General features: G+C 44.7%; 1 protein-coding gene and 1 long non-coding RNA gene across 3 annotated transcripts in view; one reads left to right on the forward strand and one right to left on the reverse strand.

Annotated features, from left to right (window-relative positions):
• PGBD5 (piggyBac transposable element derived 5) overlaps positions 1–19,471 on the reverse strand; it is a 96,368-nt gene extending 76,897 nt beyond the window's left edge. For both annotated transcript variants that reach the window (XM_065919858.1, XM_065919857.1), the window contains exon 1: positions 19,032–19,471. In XM_065919858.1, the coding sequence (XP_065775930.1) occupies positions 19,032–19,365 (334 nt within the window). In that variant the 5' untranslated portion in view covers positions 19,366–19,471. The remainder of the gene's footprint in view (positions 1–19,031) is intronic.
• Positions 19,472–19,962: 491 nt separating this feature from the next.
• Positions 19,963–24,023, forward strand: part of LOC136158083 (uncharacterized) — a 46,452-nt gene continuing 42,391 nt past the window's right edge. The window contains exon 1 of the long non-coding RNA XR_010661317.1: positions 19,963–20,167. This is a non-coding gene — a long non-coding RNA (uncharacterized lncRNA). The remainder of the gene's footprint in view (positions 20,168–24,023) is intronic.

Here is a 24,023-nt window from a genome sequence, read left to right on the forward strand (position 1 = left end):
GTCCTACGGGTCCCAGCTGTGGACATGGTGGGGCTGCCTTCTCTCCAGCACCTGGGCCTGCCAGCTCCTCAGGGACTCCACACACCCAGGCCCACAGCCCACAGAGGAAGGCAGCCCCCTTCCAAAGGTCTCAGCTCAGGGAGTACAGAGGTTCAGAATAAACAGAAGACTCACCCAGGGAGACAGAGCCGCTGGAAGATGAGGACGCCAACTCAAATTTTAATTAAAATGGTAATAACAGCCCTCAATGAGATGCAACAGCAACACACACAGGGGAGAAAAAAGATTTCCAATAAAACAAGATTTCCCAACTAAATAACTCATCAAAGAGAAGAAGGTGGTCACAGATAATTCTTGAATCATTCTCGAGTCACTGATTCAGAAGATCAGGTCCAAGAAATAAAGCAGAGACCGTAAGTAGGAAGAAATGAAGAGCAGAGGGGACAAGCTATAAGACTTCCAAGCTACATCCTAAGACAGAGGGAGAGAGAAAAGGACAGGTGAAGGACAGGCAGTATAGGGCACCCAGCCCTGGACATAAGTCATATGACAAGAACCACATGCTACCAAAGTTTCTGAATCTAAGCATAAAGCAAAAGAAAAAAGACTATTCTCTGGGCAGAACAAACAAACTTGTGCCTAAAAAGGAAACAGAAGATGGAGATGGACACAGACTGGCCGTAAAATCAGAGCAGCCTGAACGGTGAGACAGCGTCTGGGTACCACAGGACTTGAACGCAGTTCCCCAGGCATCAACACAGATGCTCCTCAGCCACTGAGATAAAATAAAAGCGCTTTGAAGGTAGGAATTCAGAATATATACCGCCGGGTGCCACATACCACAGCAGAGAAACACAAGGAAGGAAAAGCTCTAACAACAGCTGGACCAGAACCAAGATTCCATGAAGTGAAAAAGAGAGAAAACTGATGACTAACGAGCTAAATGGTCTTGGCCTTGGCAAGGCTGAAGGCTGATGCCTGCTTCAGTGTCATTTCTGCCACCTCGGAACTAATCAGTGGTCAATGTCACTGAGTTGTGTAGATTCTCATCATGCCTAAGCAGTGTAATCATCTCAGTCGCATGCACAAGCCATGCAATTCAGATTTGTTATTAATGTCTGAGTCACTTTCACTACAATTAAGCATTCTAGATGTAACTCAGATTGAAAATATAAACTTAGGTGCCTTCTATAGTAAAATTCTATAAGTTCAAGTATAAATGTAAATTATTAGTACTAGAGTAAAGTGCTGTAATAATTAAAGATCGGAATGGCTGACAATTTTATAATCAAAATGTAGTAAGATTAAGAGTTTTCAAATACTTAAATCAAGGAACAGAATGACAGTTAACACAAATATTACAAGTATGTAGTCTTGATAACTTAGAAAAAATTTTTATCCTTTAGAACTAATACTCATAAAGTTGAAGAATGATGGAAGGCAGAAAAAGTTTGGATTATATCATAATCTTTGTAGAATTATTTCATGCATTAGCTTTCACAAGACTAAAGCAAACAGCCCTTAAGAATTTAATATAATTTTATAATCATTCAATTTCATTCAGGCTATGAATATTCCAAGAAAAACTCTTATTTGGGAATTTCTCACCTAATGAAGATCTACTAAAATCACAAAGTGAACTCTGCCAGCTTAAAAATTCAGGAACAATCCTTAATTAAAAATTCTACAATCTTTCATGACAACATCCACAATAAATCACTTTCAATCCATTAAAAATTATACAGTACTAAGAAAAGAAAGTGGTACAGAAAAATTTTGTTTCTATCAGCCAAGTTTTAAAATTACCTTACAACAATGCCATTTAAGAGTACAATTTCTTGCAGTTTTAAGTCTGTGGAAACTAATGCTATACTCAAAGTGGCTGTGAAATGATTACCATTGGGTAACTACCATTTTGAGTAGTTATTAAGAGAAGATAAAGAACTGTTGAATCCCGAACTATGAATCCTAGTTGTGAAGTTCCTCCTGGAAAATATGATACTCGAGATTTTTTCCCCTGTATTTATGTATGGCAAGTGTTCCTTTCATGATACAAATCATTTCTTCAGGAAGATGCCAAAATCCATCCTCACATCCATCCTCACATCCCAAAATCTGAAGTGCAGACAGAAATTAAGAAATGATTTTCTTATCATGAAAAAAAAACACACTGATCCACTGCCAAATTCCTAGTTTTTCCTCAAGTGATTGCTGGAAGTAGTAGCAACTACAGTCAGAAATAATAGAAGTAAAAATCACAAGTGAGGCAAAATCTAAAGTTTACTCCTAAAAAACACTCAAGAGAATATCTGTAAGCAGCAAACCAAGAGTTTAGCTCTTGCTTTGTCGATGACATCGCATCATCTCACGGACTGACTAAGTCCTTAAGTCCAGGAGATGGAACAGAAGGTAGCATGTCTTTACCTTCAAGAGCCACTATTACTACAAGGAAGGAAGGTGCACTGTCACGACATAAGTCCCTGCGCTGGAGACACAGCCACTCTGCCACTTCCCCAGCTCAACAGGAAGCAAACATCTTTCATTTCACAAGTGTTCAGGGGCACAGCTTCAGGTACAGGAGAGCCGCCGACAGAATATAAAATTACTATTTCTGTACTACACTGTCAACCTCCCATATCTTGACACCTAAAATTTTTAACAAAATATAAATGCTTTGTTTTAAAAAAACAAAACTTCAGACTGAATCTTTATCCTAGAAGTTCATTCTACAATTGGCTTCAACCCTGCCTCAGGCAAATGTTCAGCCATTTGGACAAAATGGGCAAAAAACATGAACAAACGTTTCTCCAACACACAAATGCATAAACAACAGTAAGCACATGAAAAGATGCTCAACATCACCAATCATCAGGGAAAAGCAAATCAAAACCACAATGAAATACCACCTCCCATTCATTAGCGTGGCTACAATCAAAAGCAAAAAAAAAAAAAAAATGCTGCCGAGTATGTGGAGAAATTGAAACTCACTTACATTGTTAACAGTTACCCACCTTGTAAAACATTTTGTCAGTTCCTCACAAAGCTAAACAGAGAGTTATCATGCGATCCAGCAATTCCACTGCTAGAGACATACCCAAGAAAAATGAAAACTGTGTCCACACTAAAACTTGTACATGAAGGTTTTGGCATTATTCATAATAGCAAACTACCACAATTGATCTCACCCCACATGCTAGCAAGGTAATGCTCAAAATCCTTCAAGTTAGGCTTCAGCAGTACATGAACTGAGAACTTCCAGATGTACAAGCTGGCTTTAGAAATGGCAGAGGAACCAAAGATAAAATTGCCAACATCTGTTGGATCACAGAAAAAGCAAGAGAGTTCAAAAAAAAAATATCTACTTCTGCTTCACTGACTACACTAAAGCCTGTTACTGTGTGGATCAAACAATCTGTGGAACATTCTTCAAGAGATGTATACTAACACATATATACGGAATTTAGAAAGATGGTAATGATGGCCCTATATGCAGGGCAGAAGAAGAGACGCAGAAGTACAGAACAGACTTTTGAACTCTGTGGGAGAAGGGGAGGGTGGGATGCTTCGAAAGAACAGCATGTATATTATCTGTGGTGAAACAGACCACCAGCCCAGGTGGGAGGCATGAGTCAAGTGCTCGGGCCTGTTGGGCTGGGAAGATCCAGAGGAATCGGGTGGAGAGGGAGGTGGGATGGGGGACCGGGATGGGGAATTCGTGTAACTCTATGGCTGATTCATATCAATGTATGACAAAACCCACTGAAAAATAAAAAAATAAATAAAAGTTAAAAAAAAAAAAAAAGAGATGGAATACTGGACCACCTGACTTGCCCCCTGAGAAACCTGTATGCAGGCCAAGAAGCAACAGAACTGGACATGGAACAATGGACTGGTTCAAAATTGGGAAAGGAGTACATCAAGCCTATATATCATCACTCTGCTTATTTAACTTATATGAGAGCACATTATGTGAAATGCTGGGCTAGATGAAGCTCAAGCTGGAATCAAGATTGCCAGGATATGCAGATGACACCACCCTAATGGCAGAAAGCCAAGAGGAACTAAAGAGCCTCTTGATGAACATGAAAGAGAGTGAAAAAGTTGGCTTAGAACTCAACATTCAAAAACAAAGATCATGGCATCTGGTCCCATCACTTCCTGGCAAATAGATGGGGAAACAATGGAAACAGTGACAGACTTTATCTTCTTGGGCTCCAAAATCACTGTGGATGGTGACTGCAGCCATGAAATTAAAAGACGCTTGCTCCTTGGAAGGAAAGCTATGACAAACCTAGACAGCATATTAAAAGCAGACATCACTTTGCCGACAAAGGTCCATAAAGTCAAAGCTTTGGTTTTTCCAGTAGTTATATATGTATGTGAGAGTTGGACCATAAAGAAGGCTTAGCACTGAAGAACTGATGCTTTCAAATTGTGGTGCTTGAGAAGATTCTTGAGAATTCTTTGGACATCAGGGCTTCCCTGGTGGCTCAGACGGTAAAGAATCCGCCTGTAATGCGGGAGAGTTGGGTTCGAGCCCTGGGTTGAGAAGATTTCCTGGAAAAGGGAATGGCTACCCACCTTCAGTAACTTTGCCTTGAGAATTCCATGGACAGAGGAGCATGGCAGACTACAGTCCATGGGGTTGCAAAGAGTCAGACATGACTGAGCGACTTTCACTTTCATTTGGACAGCAAGGAAATCAAATCGGTCAATCCTAAAGGAAAGCAACCCTGAATATTCATTGGAAGGACTGATGCTGAAGCGGAAACTCCAATACTTTGGTCACCTGATGCAAAAAGCCAACTCACTGGAAAAGATCCTGATGCTTGGAAAGATGGAGGGCAAGAGTAGAAGGGGGAAACAGAGGATGAGGTGGTTGGATGACACTAATGACTCAATGGACATGAGTTTGAGCATACCCCAGGAGACAGTGAAGGACAGGGAAGCCTGGTGTGCTGCAGCCCATCGGGTCGCAAAGAGTCAGACACAACTGAGCAACTGAACATAATGGCACAACAACATAATAGCAAAAGAGTGAAAACAGCCCATGGGATCATCAACTGTGAGTAAACATTGGAAACACTACGCTAACTGAAAGAAACCAGTCACAGATCACACATAATGTATGATTTCATTTATATGCAATTTCCAGAATAGGCAAATCCCAGAGACAGAAAGTAAATTCGTAGTTGCCTAAGGCCAGGTTTCCTTTGGGGATGATTCAAATGTTCTAAAACTGACCGTTTATACAAATTGGGAATATATGAAGCTCCACTAAACTGTACACATAAAAACAGGTAAATTGTATGACCTGTGAATTTACCTCAGTAAAGCTCTTATCCCCAAAATGGAAAGAATTTCTATATCTAATGCATAAAAAAACAAACAGCTTGATCAAAACACCAAACATGAGGAAAAGAGAAAGAAAAAAGTGGACTGAATAATATTTAAGGAATGAAAGTGATGCTTGTTTGTCATGACTAAAGTGTGTACAGATTGATTTCTCCAACTGAAGAATCTATCATGTTGTGTCAAAATATATGTCCACCTATATGCTGTTCATGAAACACAGGCAGATGGGGTTGGGAAGAACACACCAGGTGAGGAAGACAGCAGGCAACGTGCCAAGGAGGAGAAACCGGGAAAGACAAAACTAATAGCAAACAGTCTGGACTTAAAATTAAAGCAAGAGGAAGAGGGGTGTTATTAAAGGCACAGTTTGGTGGGGAGATATAAAAGGTGTTAAGTAAACATGCACCAAATAACACAGCAGATAAAGACTTAAAAATGCAAGCCCCTGGTACAAAGATAGCTCTTCACAGGGGAATATCTACTCAACAGGAGAAAAAAAAACACAGATGATAGGGAAACAGACAGACACCCTATTTCCCTCAAATAAAAAACGTACATTTTTTATTACCTCTGTATGCCACATTGTAAAGATTAATTTGATATTTTTCAAGAAAGAAAACCTTTACAAACCTTTCAAATTAAAGATTTTAAGGACAGCTCTTTGACCACAATCTAATAAAATTAGAATTAAATGATCAAGTAACAAAAACTCTTGACTACTACTAAATTAAGAAATATATACTTAGATCAAAGAGAAATTAAAAGGAGAACTTGAAAAAAACCTTGAAAGCAACAGAAAGACAATATTTCATACCAAAACTTACAGGATACACCAGAAAGTACACTCTAAGGAGATTTTAGCGTCAAATGCCTTCAACGCTAGAGATTTTTTTAAATGAGAAGAAACCATAAGGTTTAAATGAGAAGAAACCACCTAAACCAATTATAAAAAGACAGTCCAAAAAAAAAAAAAAAAGAGTCCAATAAATGAAAAGAAAGAAGTTATAACAAAGGTAAAATTTTAAACTAAAAAAATAACAGGGACAACTCAAAAGCTCCATTTATTTTTTTCCCACACCGTGCGGCATTTGGGATCTTAGTTCCCCAAGCAAGGATAGAACTTGGGTCCTCAGCAGTGGAAGCACAAGAGTCCTAACCACTGGACCATCAAGGAATTCCCTTAAAGCTAATTCTTTGAAAAGGCCAATAATATAGAAAGATACCTCATATGCCCAATTAAGGGTAAGACAGAGAAGATGGGTGACAGGGGAGAGAAAAGGTGGAGAAATTGAAGGAGAAGGCGGAAGGAGAGGAGGAGCTAGGGGAGAGAGGATGTGCAGATCCAGAAGACCAGACTGAGAAGAGACACATAAAAGCAAGTACAGATTATAAAAGCAAATCAAAAAGAACCATCTTGCAAAATTGCATGGAATTTTGCATTTAAGACTAGGAAAAATAGATGATTTCCTAGGAAAACATAAATCATCAAAATGATTCAAGATGTGGTAAATTCAGAAGTACGAGGACCAGATAGTTCACAGGTGAGTTGTATCTGACACATATTTCCACCATTGAATGGCAGCAAGCAATTAAACAATAAACCAATTCATTTTACAAAGCTGCAGATAATTTTAATGCACAGACCTGAGAGAGATGAGAGGGGAAACTGAACAAATCTGGATTATGATGGGTTAGTTACAGAAACTCCAAAGTAACACCAGCAAACAACAGAATTCAGCCATCTATCAGAGAGACCAACTTGGATGTATTCCAGGGAAGTAAGGGAATCTCAGTACCAGGAAATCAATGAAATCTACCTCGTCAATAAATTAAACGCAAAAAAAAAAAAAAAAAAAAAAACCAGAACCACACCAATAATTGCATTTTGATAAAAATAAAGGCACTGGATAAAAGTTTAGCAGCTATTCCTTTTAAAATTAAGTAAGCTCAAAAAAGAAGGAAGTTATTGATGAAGTATTCTTAAATGAGAACAGCATCAATAGAAAGGTATATAAAATGGCTCTGTATTTGTTAAGCAATGACCCCTAAAGCTCCTACACATGATGTACATTCACAAATGTGTTTGTGTATGAGCAATAAGGGCTTCCTAGATGGCTCAGTGAGTAAAGAATCCCCCTGCAATGCAGGAGATGTGGGTCCCATCCCTTGGGTTGCACGGCAACCACTCCAGAATTCTTGCCTGGAAAATTCCGAGGACAGGGGAGCCTGGCAGAATACAGTCCATAGGGTCACAAAGAGTCACGACTGAAGCGACTGAGCACCCACACACACACATGAGCAACAAGTTGTCAACACGGACTGCATGGAGGCAGGCAGTGATTCAGAAAAATTTCAAGAAAATTCTTTAAAAAGGGGGTAAAACAGGATTGCAGTTAAAATTAGACAGTTCATGTGTATAATTTTTAAAAGACTGTACAGTACTAAAACTATCAAGAAAAGAAGTGATTCTTTTGTTTCTAACCCCACAAATATCACTGGCTTTTTTTATTCCCAGTAACAAGTTTAGATACGCTCTTGTCAATATCACCTTTAACTGGACTCTTTAAAGGAAATATGTATTGGCTGCAGGTCAGAACTTAGGCACAGCCATGACTCTTCTATGAAGAGTGGCACCTTCTTGCCCAACTCCTGATCCTGTCCCTGGGGGAGATACTGTGGAGCAGGGATCTGAACAAACCGCCCCTGGCTTCCCTTGGTGCCACTCCCTGTCACGTTTACTACAGCTCTGCAGAAGTGCTGACCTCGGCTGCTCCCTCAGCACCAGACACCCTTCATTAGACACCCTTCTTAAAACAGCACCTCCCACTCAGGCCCCAAGTATTTGAGCACCTCCCATCTTCTGCATAGGGCTCCAAGCTTCCTGTATCCACTTCTCAAGCACCAGCTGCTAATACAGTGTCTGGCCCATCGTAGGCCAGGTGAATTAAGTGTATTTAAAAGAAGATACAAAATCTGAACTCAAGAACTTTTCTTTGGGAGGCTGGTCTGCTTTAGGTTCCCAGCCAGTTTTACTTAACCATTTTCCAGCCCTGCTGCCAATAACCTGCTGGAGTGAACAAATGTTAGCACACCTCAGGGGCACATGGCTTTGGTTGGTCCTTTGGCAGCAGGGACACTGGGAACTGCTCTCAGGAGCCTGACAAGACAACAGGGAGAGCACTTCGCTGAGTGCAGAGACCAGACAGGATCTCATAACTGGCTGCCTGGGGCTGCCCTGTGGCAGGTGGCACTTTGAATGCCGAGCTGGGACAGGTCCCCACTCCCTCCCAACAAAACAAAGCACCCCACACACCACCCTCGGGAGTCTGGGCTGTAGCCTGGCAGCCACTCCAACTTTCCTCATGTAATCTGCCATCTCCCTGAACGTACTTACATCTTTTCAAAATCTATTTCTTCTCTGCCAAAGTTCCTGAAGATAAAAGTGTCTGTAAATGTAAGATACACAGTGTGGATTTACACTTGGTGATATTTACCTAAAATTCACCTCTTTCAATCTTAAAAGACGTCTCACTGTAGGTATCTCAGATTTCCGGTTAAGTATACTTTTCCAGGGCTTCCCTGGTGACTCAGACACTAAAGAACCTGCCTGCAATGCAGGAGACCCAGGTTCGATCCCGGGTTGGGAAGAACCCCTGGAGAGGGAAATGGCAACCCACTCCAGTATTCTTGCCTGGAGAATTCCATGGACAGAAGAGCCTGGCGGGCTACAGTACATGGCGTCGCAGAGTCAGAGATGACTGAGCAATTCACACTTTTCCAGAGTCCACAGGAATTCAGAATGCATGTCCCCTCGGATGCCATAATCATGGTCCAGTTCCCCAACTAGCCAAGGAAATCAGACTGGAGATTTTGCTGAAATACACGAGTATCAAGAACAAGCCAAAAGAAGCATTTTTATTTACCTCAAATGCTGGGGGCCAGGGAAGTAGGCATCATTACCGGCAGATGAAGAAGGTGTAGATTGTTTTTAATGTGAATTCTGAAGTGAAGGTCTGTTCACCACAGAACCTCAGAACCATTACTCAGCACACCTCACTAACTCAGCAGGGGTCCCAGGGATGCTGATTTAAGATGTGGATTCTCCACTACCCCAAATGTAGAAGGAGCTCAAATAAGCAAGCCACTCACTAAGCAAGCCATTCATCAAATAAGCAAGCCTTCACTAACCATTCTTGAAATGATTCCACTTATTTATATTTTTTTCTTCCAGAAAATCATCCTTTATCTCGATCCCTTATATTCTCTTTATAAGTCTATTTTCTAAACTTGAGAAAACAGGTCTCCTTCTCTTCCGGTTCTTCTAGTCATTAAATTTTTAATTGCCTTTGCCACAGAAGGCTTTTGGAGTTTCTGAAACATCAATATTGCATCCACCTACTGGCCTCCCAGTCACCATCTTGGAGAGGATGGAGCCCAGTAGATAGGAGAGCAGTAACTGCTTCCCACTGATGTCTGTCAGCCGCCCATGGGAGTCTCCCTCCATTCACCCTGGGTCCCAGCTGAAGGCCCCTGATAGAGGGAAGAGGGGTCCTGAGGCACTCACAGGGTGCTGCACACACAGGGCTTCCAGGGAGGGTGGGGAGACCAGCTGGACAGGTTCTGAGGCCTCTCACTCCAGCTTCAGAGGAAGCCTCCCTGGGTTTGTCCTGAGGTTCCTGCTTGCTAAAAAGTTTTGAAAATCTAAGCAGCACAACATCAATTGTGTCCATTTTGGCCACATAGGAAAAGAGTAGTTTAAAAGAACGAAAATCGGCTACTTGGAATGAAGCACCAGCTTTGTGCTCAGCCATGTGTCTTTACTGACTCTCAGTGGTGGGCTCCACCGGCCCCGGCCCAAGATCGCAGGGTGAGCACTCAGCGGAGACGGGGCCTTTTACCCTGGGCGTGCTCACTCTCCACCAGAAGCTGACCACCAAGCCTCTTTCCAACCCCTACGGCTTCAAAACATCAATGTGCAATTAATAACCGAGTCTAGAATGTCTAGTGCAGACAGATTACCTGCATTATTTCACCTGTTCCAAAGTTACAATGGGAACTTCACTGAGAGAATGCAAAGAACTCAATTTTTTTTTCTCTAGGCTTTTTTCTCATAATTTCTCCTTATGAATCCTTGTACTATCAACAAGAGCCCTACTGATTTGAATTCGCTTTTCCCCATCTATCTCTTTCCTTTAGCATCTGTGCAAATAGGATTCTGCTGGCTGCTGTAACCACCCACTCCCCCAGCCCCTGCCAAATGCATGATGGAGCAAACAAGAAAGAAGCTCATTTCTTCATAAATTTAGTCCATGGCAGATATGACTGATTCATGGGTGACTTTGCTCCAAATGGTGATTCAGACACAAGGTTCTTCCACCTGGTGGCCCCAGTATCTCTGACACATCACAGGTCACCCTCCAGCTTCCCTTTCAACCCGCTCCCCAGCCCAGAGCCCTGGTCTTCAATTTCTAGCTCCCTGCACAAAGTCGGGGAACAGTCGCTCTTTGGTCTATCCTGCAGGGCCAAAGAAATCATCACAGTTTTCTGCGGGTATAGTGATGCTGGTGGTGACGAAGAAGACGATGATGATGATGATAATGAAGATGATGATGATGATGGTGATGGCAGAGGGAGGCCGAGAGTAGCCTCCCTCCTGACCAGGCCTGAGAGCGGGGTCCACACTTTGCCTCATCTACCATTGCCCAGAACCCAGGCAGCCGCCCCTATCACTGCAGGGGGGCTGGGAAATTAAGTGCAGCCAATGCCTGGGATAAAAGTCAACAGGTGAAACAGATTCAGAGAATGACAATGACCTTCAACTCAGAGTCCCCTACAAGAGACTTATTTTTAATTAGTTGATCTGACTGGCATAAATCATGTGCACATGATGCTTGCTTATACCCTAATCAAAAGGACCAGTCCACCCTATGTCACTTAACCTCTCTGTGACTCAGTTTCCATTAGTTAAAGATAGGAAAAATAATAGTACTATTAGTACAAATAATAGTACAAAACAACATTGTTGTTTTGAGGATTACACAGGCTAGAAAGCGCTCAGGACACTATCTGACACATGGGAAGTGATACACAAGCGTTTGTTAAACAATTAGTGGAGGACGGGCAGCTGGCTCCCCCACAAATTCCTGAGTCCTGTCCTGAAGGTTAATTAGGAAGTGGGCAGGGTGTAGAAGCCCAAGGGTTGGAGACTTCCCCAATCTTCCATCTTGGAGGCAAATCCCTGTAAAACACAACCCAGACTTGCTTTGGTGCCTTTCTGGGAAGAAACTCACTCCCTCTGAGTCAACCTATCCACACCTTCCACACTTGGATGTTAAAAAATGCACAGGTCCTTGTAAACACTTATTCACTGATACCAATTTCCACACCATTTAAAAAAATCTACTTCTGCATCCATCTATTCTTTTGTTCATCCAACAAAACTTGAGGAACTACCGTGACCAAAACATTCAACGTCTCAGACCCAGGAGAAAAATTAGCTTAAATGGATACTAAAAGGCACCTTAGGCAAGAAGGTAATTTTAGATTTTTGGAGGCAGTGATACCTGAACCAAGACCAGACCAGCAAGCAAGGGTTGCTATTCAAGTATTGAGGGGAAGAACATTCTAGGTGAGAGTCAGGCAGGCACAAAGGCTCTAAGATGGGCAGATTAAGTGGCTGGAGAGTGTTGCAGGACAAGGGTCCAAAGGCATGCGGGAAAGGAAGGCAGCTAGAAGGCCCTGTGCAGCACTCGGGAATTACCTCTGACTTGAAGTTGAAGCCACTGAAAAAATTTAAGCAGAGAAGAGAGTGGATAAGCCCAGGTTTGTAAAGATCACTCTTCTTCCACAGACAATGGGAAGGGAGATAGAGGCAGGGGGCAGGGCATCAACAATACTGGAATCTGGGAACCCCAGCTGACAGAGGATCCAATGTTCAGACCGATGAGGGATGTCTCAGTTCTAAGCTGGAAGCAATGGCAAAGATATGAGAAGCAAAAGGATTTTTTTTCCTAATTGTTTTAATAAATTAATTAAATATACACTAATACTTACTAGGCATTTAATAAAATACTTCTGTAATAATTCTTCTAGGAATTCACAATCAAGCGGAAGAAAGTTCTTCATACCATGTGCCAATCTAGGCAGCATGTCCCTTCACATGACATGAAATTTTAGGTTTTCTACTGTTCTTGTAGCATGACATCCTCCCCATCACTGGAAGCTAATGCTGTACTTCCCTTACCAAAGAAGCTTTCACCACCTTAACTTTGGTTGTCATATTCCCTCTTCCTTTCTTAAAAAGACCCCAGTGCTTCTCCACGGATTCCGCCCTCTCTGAGCACTTATTTCTTGCCAAACCTGCTAAATTCCACTCCCTACAAGATCCAGCATCTATGCCTGAACTGAGTATTCAGATTCTAGCTACAGCTACTTGCAGTGGTAACAATTACAAACATCAGATTTCAAGACAGTGTCACCCAGGCTGCTCAGCTGAAGGGAGAAGGGGGCTGCCCTCAGGCAGAGACGGCTCACCTCCTACCCACCCCACCCCGCCTTTGCCCGAGCTGTCCCCTTGTTCAAGATGCCTTTTTCCTTCCTTTTTACCTGCTTCATTTTTATTCTCTAGGATGCAGTTCAGGGGTCACCTCTGCCAGAGGCACCTCCTCTTTCCCAGCCCAGCTGGATTAGGTGAGGCACCTCTAGAATCCTATCTAAATCCGTGTTTACCTTGATCACAGACTCTTATCTCATTTTCTTCACTTTGTCTCTCCTACTGGACCCCAGGAGACATGCCTTACTTACCGTTTTATCCCAGCAGGGTTCAGTATGCCTGCTGAATTAATACATGGCACATTTCATACACTGCTGGTGGGCGTGTAAACTGGAAAACCATCGGACAGTGTCTCCTAAGCAGCGGCTCTCCACTGCAGACAACTGTGCTCCCCTCCAGGCATGGACAGTGCCTGGCGATGTGTTTATCTGTCGTGACTAGAGGCAGGTATGCCGTTGCCCCTTGATGGGCAGGAGGCCAGGAGTGGTGCTGGGCACACTTCAACCCACAAGACGGCCTCCGCAACAAAGGGACCCCAGCCCCCAGCGTCCACAGTGCTGAGGCTGACACGCGCTCTGCTCCATGACTCAGCAATGCTACTCCTAGGTACGCACACCCCAGGGAAATCATGTACATGTCCATCAGAGACAAGCACAAGAGCCCTGGTGACAGCTATACTCATAAAAGCCCCAAACTGACAACAGTCCACAAGTCCACTGATAGGATAACGGATAACACACTGCAGTATTTATACACTGGAATGCTACACAGCAAAATAAAGATAGATTGCTACATACATCTCAGATATGACAATGAACTAAGAGCCCAGACCAAAATAACAGGCAAAAGTAATCGATGGTGACAGAAATCAGAATACGGCTACCCCTGGGGAAGAGAGGTACTGCCTGGAAAGGTATGGAGGGATTCTCTTCACCTGGGCCTGGGGGGCTTAGGGTCGCGCTGTGCATGACTCATGCGCTGTGTGCATCACACCTCAGTGGGCTTTATCACAGGGAACGCCCACTCAGGACCACACTGCCTGCAGGAATTACACAATGATTTGCTGCCTTAAAAGCCAGACTTTCTAACAGACTTTCTGGGACACTGCTGACCAGAGCCTAAATAGGTGCATTTCCAGAAGGCTGTTTCACAAATATTAAAAAAAATGGTAAAATGTACAAAATCCTCATTCAATTCGATTTTGATCATTTTATGCTGAGGAATATATTAAAAATGTGCACACAAACTTAAACTTCAAGAATATTTATCACAGCATAAAAAATACCAATAAATATTTGTAAACACAAGGGAGAGGGGGCAATGAGCCCAATACCCACCCAAAGGGAACAGATTCTTTAAAAAAGACATTTTGTAATTTAAATGGAAAATGTTTACAATATATTACTTAGAATTAAAAAGCAGGTCACTCAATAATACATAACTTAAGATATATGAAGGATAAAATCAAAGTAATAACTGTGATTATCTCTGAGTAATAGGAGATTAAGGGATTTTTTAAAATCTTATCATTTTTTTTTCATTTCTTCCTAAAATGAACATATATTACATATAATAAGAAAAAAAAATACACAATCACAGCTCTTTAAAAATAAGGGTGAGTTTTAGACTGTAAGACTTAGTAGACCACACTGCACTCCCAGGGGCTGGTGTGTCCAAAGCTCTGCTCCCTGCAGAGGAGCTCTGACCTCCCTTGACAATGGCTAGGGGCAGGGGTTAAATCAGAAGTGAGATAAAATCCTAGCTGTTCTGTTTCATTCTTCAATGGTGGGACTGGTTACACAAATCCATACCTGCATTAAGCCTCACAGAACTATATATGCTTCCAAAAAAGTAAATAGTACATCCATGCATAAACATGAAAATAAATATAAATATTTTTTACTGGAAAAAAGTCTAGATTAAAAACAAAACAACTCGCTACCTTTCCTGAATTATCAAGTCTGAGTACTTAGATAGTGCTGATCACTTAGCCAAGGTAATCTCATTACCCCCAAGACTCTGGCAGAAAAGACCAACCTTTCTCTGTAAAGTGCAGAAGAAAACTTCTCTCACACAGAGTACCTGTGAAGATTCAGTGCAATAATGCATGACAAAGCAAGTTACAGATGCACACTGTGTTATTATCCTCATCGTGAGCTCAAGTTTCCCCATCACAGGAAAAGACTCCTGGAAAAAGAACAAAACATCTCTCCCACGAAGCTCACTTCTCTGAATTCTGTGACTGGGAACACACTTCAGTATCAGGTAGGACTGCATGTGATTCATCTCACAGCTTACCATGATCTGAGCTCCTCCTGGAGCTACAGAGCTAAAGGTGGGAGCAGCTGCTTACCTGACACCGGAGAGAGGGGTCCAGGATCTTAGCTCACAAATTCCATTACAGTAGAAGGTATTGGTTTAATTCTGGCTTTAAGAAAAAGATACTTCTCTTCCTTGTTAGTCAAAAAGATTCCAAACCAAATAAACCAACAACAAACTCAAGAGATAAGACATTTCGGTGTTAATTTTGAAAGCAACATGTTCCTCCCTAGCTTCTCAAGGTCATACCTCCCCACTGACTGATGACTGATGGTGGCTGACACGGTGCACGGGAAGAAAACTCCCGTGTAGTTCAACCTCACGGAAAGAGCATCAGCTCAGACCCAGCCTGCCACAACAAAGAACCCACAAAGCTGAACAGAACGGTCCTGAGCGTCTGCGGACCTGCCCGTCCCTCTGCCTCGTCAGAGAGAACTCATCACCAGACTGCTCAGAAAGGGCAGGAGCCCCAGAGCAGCTGAGTTTCCCTCTGCTTCCAAAGAGTGAGCTTGCATGCTGTGTTGGCTGCTTCCACAGTAGGCAGATGAGGCTGAGAGCTTGCCAGGGGCTATTTTAGGGGGCTGCCCTGCAAGGATAGAGTTCTGGGCCCTGAGCTCCCAGTAACCACTTTCTGCTCCCAGGCTGACCTTCCATTCACACAGGGGTTAAAAGCCTGTCACCCAGCCAGCACAGCAAACGAAGGGAGTTCTTGTATATAAATCATCCCAGGGGGATCCAGGAAGAGGAGAAAGAAGGGAAGGGGGTGTGAGGGAGAGGACCTCCCCTCCCATAAGTGCCAGCTGCACTTCTAAGGAGTCTGATCCAGAAAGCTAAATACACTGGGTAAAAACAGAAGGAGGAGGCTGAGGAAACCAGAACAGCTTCAAGGGCAGTTAGGAGTCTCAACCTTAACAACACAACGCTCCCACCAGCCCCACTCTGCCACCTCAGTCTCCCTACTGCGTGCTCTCCTCCCATGGGGCCAAAGGCAGCTCTGAGTGCAGATAAAAAGCACAATGGTACCCAGGGTCTCTCTGAAAAGGCTTCCAGGTTACCAAGAGGGTCCCCAGACATCGGTCATAATTTCCTTCTGATAGAAGAAACCACAGTCAGCACAAGTCATATACATTTACAATTAAGACAATCACACGCATATATGCTATTTCCATATAGGTATTGTTTGTTTGTTTTTATAGCCGGAGGCAAGCAGGAAACCTGTTCCATGAGTCTTTGCTTTTCTCATCTGAGTCTAGCAACAACAGCAATTTCTATTAGGGGTTTTCTCAGCGCTGATTACAAATCAAAATGTCACCTTCTTGCTTGTTCCTCTTCCCACCAAATCAGCCCAGTGAGACCCTTCAATAAACTGGGAAACAAAGATGCAGGGAAATGCAGCTTGCATTCCTGGAATTGGGGAACACACTCTGGCTGGAGGGTCTTATCTACTGGACTTGGTAAACTTCACAGGTTGACCCTCTTTGCTCTCAGGGTGACCTGGGTGCAGCTCTCAAGCCTCTTAACACACATCTGTCTCCAAACCACTAAGACACATGGATTTTTTCTGACCAGCAGCATATTTCTGCATCTATTTTCAGCCCCCATAAATCATTTCCATTGTTTTAGGAAACCTGAATTCTTGCATAATAAACCATCAATCTCATCCCTCTACCACCACCCAAATTTCCCTCAGGGAGAAGTGCTGCAAAGAGAAAGAAAATTCTTAGTTAGAGCTGCGCTCCTACACAAAATAGGAAAACAAAACTAGGTATAAATAGCATCAAATAACCACTACTGCTGCTGCTGCTAAGTCGCTTCAGACACGTCCAACTCTGTGCGACCCCAGAGACGGCAGCCCACCAGGCTCCCCCGTCCCCAGGATTCTCCAGGCAAGAACACTGGAGTGGGTTGCCATTTCCTTCTCCAATGCGTGAAAGTGAAAAGTGAAGTTGCTCAGTCGTGTCCGACTTCCAGCAACCCCATGGACTTCAGCCTACCAGGCTCCTTTGTCCATGGGATTTTCCAGGCAAGAGTACTGGAGTGGGATGCCACCGCCTTCTCCGCAAATAACCACTAATGTCTGGTTAAAGTGCTTGACTGTGATTCTCAGATCTAGGTGTGAACTCAGTGGACATCTGAAGGAAACAGAATCTAAACCTGACACCAACTGCTCTTTATGACCATTTAACTGCTGCAGTGGTAAACTGCTCTGCTGCAGAATTTCTCCAATTTATAGGTTACTAAGAAACATAATATTGCTTTAAAAATGTTAACATTCTCAAACCAGCCCTCACAAATCTTATTCATAACCAGGCTTAACCTAACACAACTTCCCTATTTTCCCCAAAACAGAATGCTGTAATCCGCCCAAGCAGACATACATCTCAGGTGTTCTGAGATCAAAAACTGGACTACAGACATTACGGCATAAGGCCTGTCAAACCAGGGTTCTGGGCAGGTACAATTCTTAAGAGCCAATAGGAAATCAGCTGTCTGGGGCTGGAAGACTGTATGACATTTTGGAAAATATAGGGGTGGAAAAGGATTATACAGAGTGATGTGACTGAAAACTCCAAAACTCTTAATCAAACCCCAAATAAGAAGAAGCTTTTACACTGACGCACCCCAAACACTGTACAGCTAACTTGGACTCTGGAAGCCCAGCTATAGCTTAGTAAATTCACACTGCAGCCAGCCTGCTTGAGGTTTGCAGACCACTCCCTGCTGAGAAGCCAGCCAGCCCTACCAGCAGGCTGCAGCGTGATGTCCTGATCCCAGTCTAGGACCAGCCAGGAGTCCCTCGAGCCTGTCCTCCTATGTGCTGTGTTCCCCACTGGTTGAACAACCATCAGGGAAAGCGGCAGGAAAAGTTGCGTAACGCCCAGCATCAAACCCACTGTGGCCACTCCCTGGCCGTCAGCATTACCAGCTGCTCGCAAGTCCATCCATGAAAATAGTGTGCAGAAACAAGGGACTGCCACAGAAGACCAAGAAGGCCGCAGAGCAAGGAACAAAAGCATCAGAGGACAAGTGGGAACGGCGGGCCCCCACCTCCCAGAGAGGACAGAGGCTGCTGAGCTTCTGACCAACTCCCAAAAAGGAGGCAGCCAAGAGGATCTCAGGCAGCGGAGCTGCTAGCCTTTCTCTGACCTTCTCCAGCTGGTCTATGACCATAGCAATAAGCAGGAAACACGTGAAAGCTCCTTCTGTTGAAGCAAGCGCCTTAACGCTGCTAAACTGATCCTTTCACTTTTCCCTGTTTTTCACAAGAGATCCTGAATGGCAGGACACGGAAAGTCTCTCAGATTAGCTGGAGAAAACTAAAGTCCAGTGAAGATGCCACTGGTAACCTTTCAGCCTCGCTCCAACGGCTACTGCCCCACACCTAGCATCTGGGTAAGCTTGCTCTGGAGCCAGCAATACAAAATGACTCCCCTAGTCCCAAGACACGTCAGGGTTCCAGTATTCCTTCAACTAGTAAAGTCTAACTCTAACTCACCCCTAAGGAGAGACCCTACAGGTGTGACTGGCTTCCGTTGCAGGACGCGGGGACACTCCTAGCAAGGGAGGGAAGCACCCCCCACCCACGTCCTCGCCAGCGGCAAAGTGCTGCCGCGGCCTCGCCTCTTCCTGTCCACCCACGAAGAGTCGGCGGAGCCCCGCACGCAGCCTCGCTCGCAGTTTAGAGCCCCGCTCCTGCAGCCTCGTTTGTTTCCTGAAACGCACAGCCGCCACCCGCAAGCCGGCCGGCGGAGCATCCGGAATTCTCGCGCCCGGGCAGCCCGGCCTTCCCCGGGCCGCGCCTTACCGCCAGTGTCTTCGAAGCGCGGGGGCGGGCGGTCCCGCAGTGTGGAGCTCCAGCCCGCGCCAGCCTCGTCCTCTTCCGACTCCTGCGCGGCTGGGGCGCCAGGCGCCGGGGAGCCGGGGCCCCGCGCGGGGCCGGGGCGCTCGGGTTCGTCGTCCGAGGAGGCGGCCGAGGAGGAGCGCGAGGCGGCCGACGTGCTGTAGAAGGGATTCCCGCCGCTGTCAGGGCCCGATTCGCCAAACACGTCGTCCGAGATGTGCAGGCTCTCGTAGCGCGCGCGGGCCGCCTCGAGCAGCGCCGGCGCCCTCCTCCGCGCGGCCCCGCCGCCCTCGGCCATGGCCCCGGCCGCCGCCCGCGCGCCAGCCCCCCACAGCGCCTCCCAGCCGCACGCGCCGGGCCCCGGGCCCGCGCCGCGGCCCGCCGTCCCCCACCACCGCAGCCCGCAGCACAGCGCCCGCCGCCCCGCGCCCGGCCGGCCCGCCGTCTTGGCCGCCGCGGGCCCAGCGCCCGGGGAAACGCCTCGGAGCTTGGGCGCCGCGGACTGCGGGCCGCGGCGGGAGGCAGGGGTTGCGGCCCGGACCCAGCGCCGCCGCTCCGACCGCCGCTGCGTCTCCTAGGCGCCCGCCGCGTACCCGCGAGCCCTCCCAGCGGCACCCCGCGCTACCCTGCCGACCTTCCCGGGCGCGAGCCGCCAGAGGCGGGCCCCGCCTCCTCGCACTTCCAGCCTGCCGGCCAATCGGGAGCCAGGCCCGGGCGGGGCGGGAGGGGCTGGGCGGGCCTTGCGCCAGGGACGCCCACCCGTCCGCCCCGCCGGGGCTGGGCGAGGCGCTGCGATCTGGCACGGCTAGCTGGCAGAGGCGGTGAGCGGGGGAGAACGGCCGCGGCTCCGGCCGGTCCCCTCGCTTGTAGGGACTCGCCTTCCGGGACAGCCACCGCAGGCCTCTCGCTACCCTCTGAGGGGAAGAGAGGAACCAAATAGGTGGGAGAGAGACGCAGTGTGCTCTTCCGCCGCCTAATCCCGCTGACGGTGCGCGGACCATCCGCGCTCTTGTTCCCTTCCGCAGTCCGCGCCCTGAGCCCGGCGCCGAGGAGCTGTCCGTCCCGTTGGTTCTGAATCAGCCGCCACGGAAACGCTCCAGGTAGGCGAAGGGTCACAGTTCCCTGGCTGCTGCCCACGGGTCACGGTGGGCTGCGCCGCTTGCTCCTATAAATACAGGGCTGTCTGGCTTCAGGGAACCTTGTTCCAATTAGGAGCCAGCCTCACCGGTCCATATCTGAGGTCAGATGCTTACTCAGTCTCCCTTTAACACGCCTGTAATTTGAGAGTGGCAGCATCTGGAATTATGTAGATTCATTCTTCATCGTTCTTCACATTTGACATCTTTTAAATCAAAATAATCAATATATTGATTATTCTAACAACACTATTTCAGTATCTCCTTCACTCACACATTTGAAACACAGTCATCTGTTAAAATATAGCACAATCACCTAGACTTAAGTGCTTTAATAAATACAACAGAAAGTTTCCAACTGTCCCTTTTCCTTGGGCAGGAGTGTGTGGTTGTCATCCTGTTGATGGTGGTACATATGATCAGTCTGTCTTGTCTTCTTGCTCCCCTCTCCCTCCCACAAATAGCACAATAAGTCATATTGATGGTAATTGGGCCATAAAGTCACTATTGCTCTGAAATAAAATAAACCCATGGCAATGTGAGGACTTACAAATCCAACTGGGTATTAACTAAATAATTATACAAAATGGAAAGGCATGTTGCTATTTATAAGCATGCATAAAGAATGAAAATGTGGGGACCATTCTGCCACCAACAGGCAGGCAATTCCATTCTTGACCTCTCATCCCAGTCCGCAAGATTCCTCTTCCCAAACCAGAGCCACTGTATAGGGAGAAATTTCATGATAATCACCAAAAGACAATATATAAAAAAGGAAGGGACTCACATCACATTGTTTGCTACATGATTGACTGATTCTTTCCACTTCCTTAGAAGAATTATGCCACAGAAAAGAAATAATTTCCAGCATATCTACATACTGTGCCAACCAGCCAAAAAGTTTGAAGAGGGTATGTACAGGTTCTCATGCTTACCACAAAGGGTCCTGTGAAACATAGATTGAAGGTGCAGGGAGCAAAATAAGGCTCCATACCTCAAGTGCAAGTTCTGAAATTAGAAATTGTCTAGGACTCCTGTAAGATTTCATGTTATCTGTTAAAAATAATAGAATGATATCCAGAGAGTTGGATTCTATAGAGAAGAGTTGCTTCTCTCCTTCAGGGCTTCTCTGGTGGCTCAGACAGTTAAGAATCTGCCTGCATTGTGGGAGACCCGGGTTTGATTCCTGGGTTGGAAAGATCCCCTTGAGGAGGGCATGACAACTCACTCCAGTGTTCTTGCCTGGAGAATCCCTATGGACAGCAGAACCTGGTAGGCTACAGTCCATGGGGTCACAAAAAGTCAGACATGACTGAGCAACTAAGCACACCACAGTTAAAAATAATTGAGTGGGATCCAGAGAGGCATATTCTATAGGAAACAGTTTCTTCCCTTCTTCAGGTAATCAATGAAAAAATCAACAGCTTAGGTAACTTGTGTGTTTTTAAAACAATAGATTGCTTTGCTGCCCAAAGGAAACACAAAACTGAGCAATGACAGTTACAAGCATAGACACAGTCTTCTACTGTCCTTAATCTGCATTTGTGTGGTACTAACCCCAAGGAGCCTTTGTGCTTCCTAGGCTCCAAGTGCTTGTAGCTCACACAGCACATAACAATGGAAGAGGATTATATGGTTACAAGAGACTGGGAAATCAAATTGTTACCCCTAATAAAAATTGGATGACTCTTCCAGTTTAGAATCACTGTTTAGCATGTTACATTGTTTAACCCAGTCAAGTAAAAACCAAGAAGAGTAAAAATATTCCAACCTTTTAAGACAGATGGCTGCTTCTCATTGTGGATGGAAGAGAGGAAACAGAGGAAAACATCTGGAAAATAAAAGGCAAAAAATCTTCCCCATCTACCTGGCAACTTCCTACTTGATGCTACCATGCTGATTCCACATCATTAACTTTTATAATTAATGTATTTGTGAGGATAATTACAAAACCAATATTACACTAAGATCTTTTAATTTTGAGTCATTTGAAAACATCTTCCAAGTAATATAGATTCATAATATAATTAAGTAATTTTAGGTTAATGTTGAGCTTTTGGTTTATAGTCTTCTCAATGAGCTCCAAATTGCAAAAGCAATTTATTTGTGTAATAGATTCCTTAGGATTTGACTTGTTAAACCAGGGGTTTGTACTTTTAGGTACCTGGGGTTAATAGCTGTATTTCTCCTTTCATGGCATAGTACACTTTTGTTGTATGTATCTCTACAAAAGAAAAAATACTACCATTTAAACTATGATACAATGTTTCCTTTTCCCTAATAATTTAAATTTAAACATATTGAAAAAAAATAGTTGACAATTGTTTAGATTATCAAATCTAAACACAAATACAGATTTTTATCATGTATCACTCTAATGAACACATAAAAATATGGTAAAATAATTGATTAGCATTTTCCTAAAACTTCATCTTGCTAAGGACTTCCCCTGTAGCTCAGCTGGTAAAGAGTCTGCCTGCAATGCCAGAGACCTGGGTTCAATCCCTGGGTTGGGAAGATCCCCTGGAGAAGGGAAAGGCTGCCACTCCAGTATTCTGGCCTGAAGAATTTCATGGACAGAGGAGCCTGGTGGGCTAGAATCCATGGGGTCTCAAAGACTCAGACATGACTGAGAGACTAACACACACACACACACACACACACACACACACACCCATTGGGTGGGCCAAAAAGTTTGTACATTCAAATAGAAGGGGAGAAGAGAAACAAATAAACATGTAATATATCACTTGTTGATAAAAGGTAGTAGAGGGACAGTCATTATGTTGATTATGATGATGGTGGTGAAATTGGTGCGTGTGTGTATGGTCAGAGGACATTGCTCTGATAAGAAGACATTGGGGCAGATCCTTAAGAGCAAGCCCAGTGCATTCAGGAAAAGAATACAAATGCAAACCCCCAAGGTGGGTGCACACTAGCTATACTGAATTAACACTAAAGAGGCTGGTGCAGCTGAGGCAGAGTGCAGGAGAGGAAATCGCAGAGGAAGTTGGCTATTAAATCTTGTAAGACTGGATTTTATTTTGAGTGAAGTGGGGAGCCACTGGAGAGCTGAAAGCAAAGAAATAACAAGATCTGACTTGTGTTTTAGATAGATCACTCTAACTGCTGAGTGGGAAATAAACAGGAGCAGAGCAAAGATGAAATCCCAAAGACCAGTAGAAAGGGGTGTTTTGGACCAGAATGGTAGTAATGGAGGTGATGAGAACTGATCAGGATGAGAATATAGTTTAGAGGTAGAACCCACAGCTTTTACAGAAGAGTCAAAAGTGGACAGTGAAAGAGATGAGTCAAGAATGATTCCATAGTTTTTTGCTTGAGCTACTGCAAGAGCACCAGGATTAGAGAGAAAAAAAATAAGAACTTGGTTGTGAACATGTTGGATTTAACATATCTAAGTGGATCTGGAAAGTAGACAGTTTAAGAGAGGAATCTGGAGTTCAAGGATCGGGTCTGGATTGGAGGTAAATGTTGGCATCATCAGCAGGTAGATGGACAAGATCACCCAAGGATTAGAAAGTCTGAGAGCACACTCATATTTAGACATGAGGGAAATGAGAAGAAAGCATCAAAGGAGACTGAGAATTCAGGAAACTGAGACACAGCAAAGTTTTAGAGGCTAAACATGTATTCCAAAGAAGAAATAATGACCAAATGCTGCTGAGGGATCTAGTAAGATGAAGGCTGAGACTTAACCACTGGGTTTGACAATGGGGCTGGGGGGGACGGATTGTGAAACTGTGATTGGAGTGGATTTCAGAAAAATGGGAAGAGAAATTTGTGTATTGGGTAAAGACCA

Source organism: Muntiacus reevesi, chromosome 2 (assembly GCF_963930625.1).
Source record: "Muntiacus reevesi chromosome 2, mMunRee1.1, whole genome shotgun sequence".
NCBI lineage: Eukaryota > Metazoa > Chordata > Mammalia > Artiodactyla > Cervidae > Muntiacus > Muntiacus reevesi.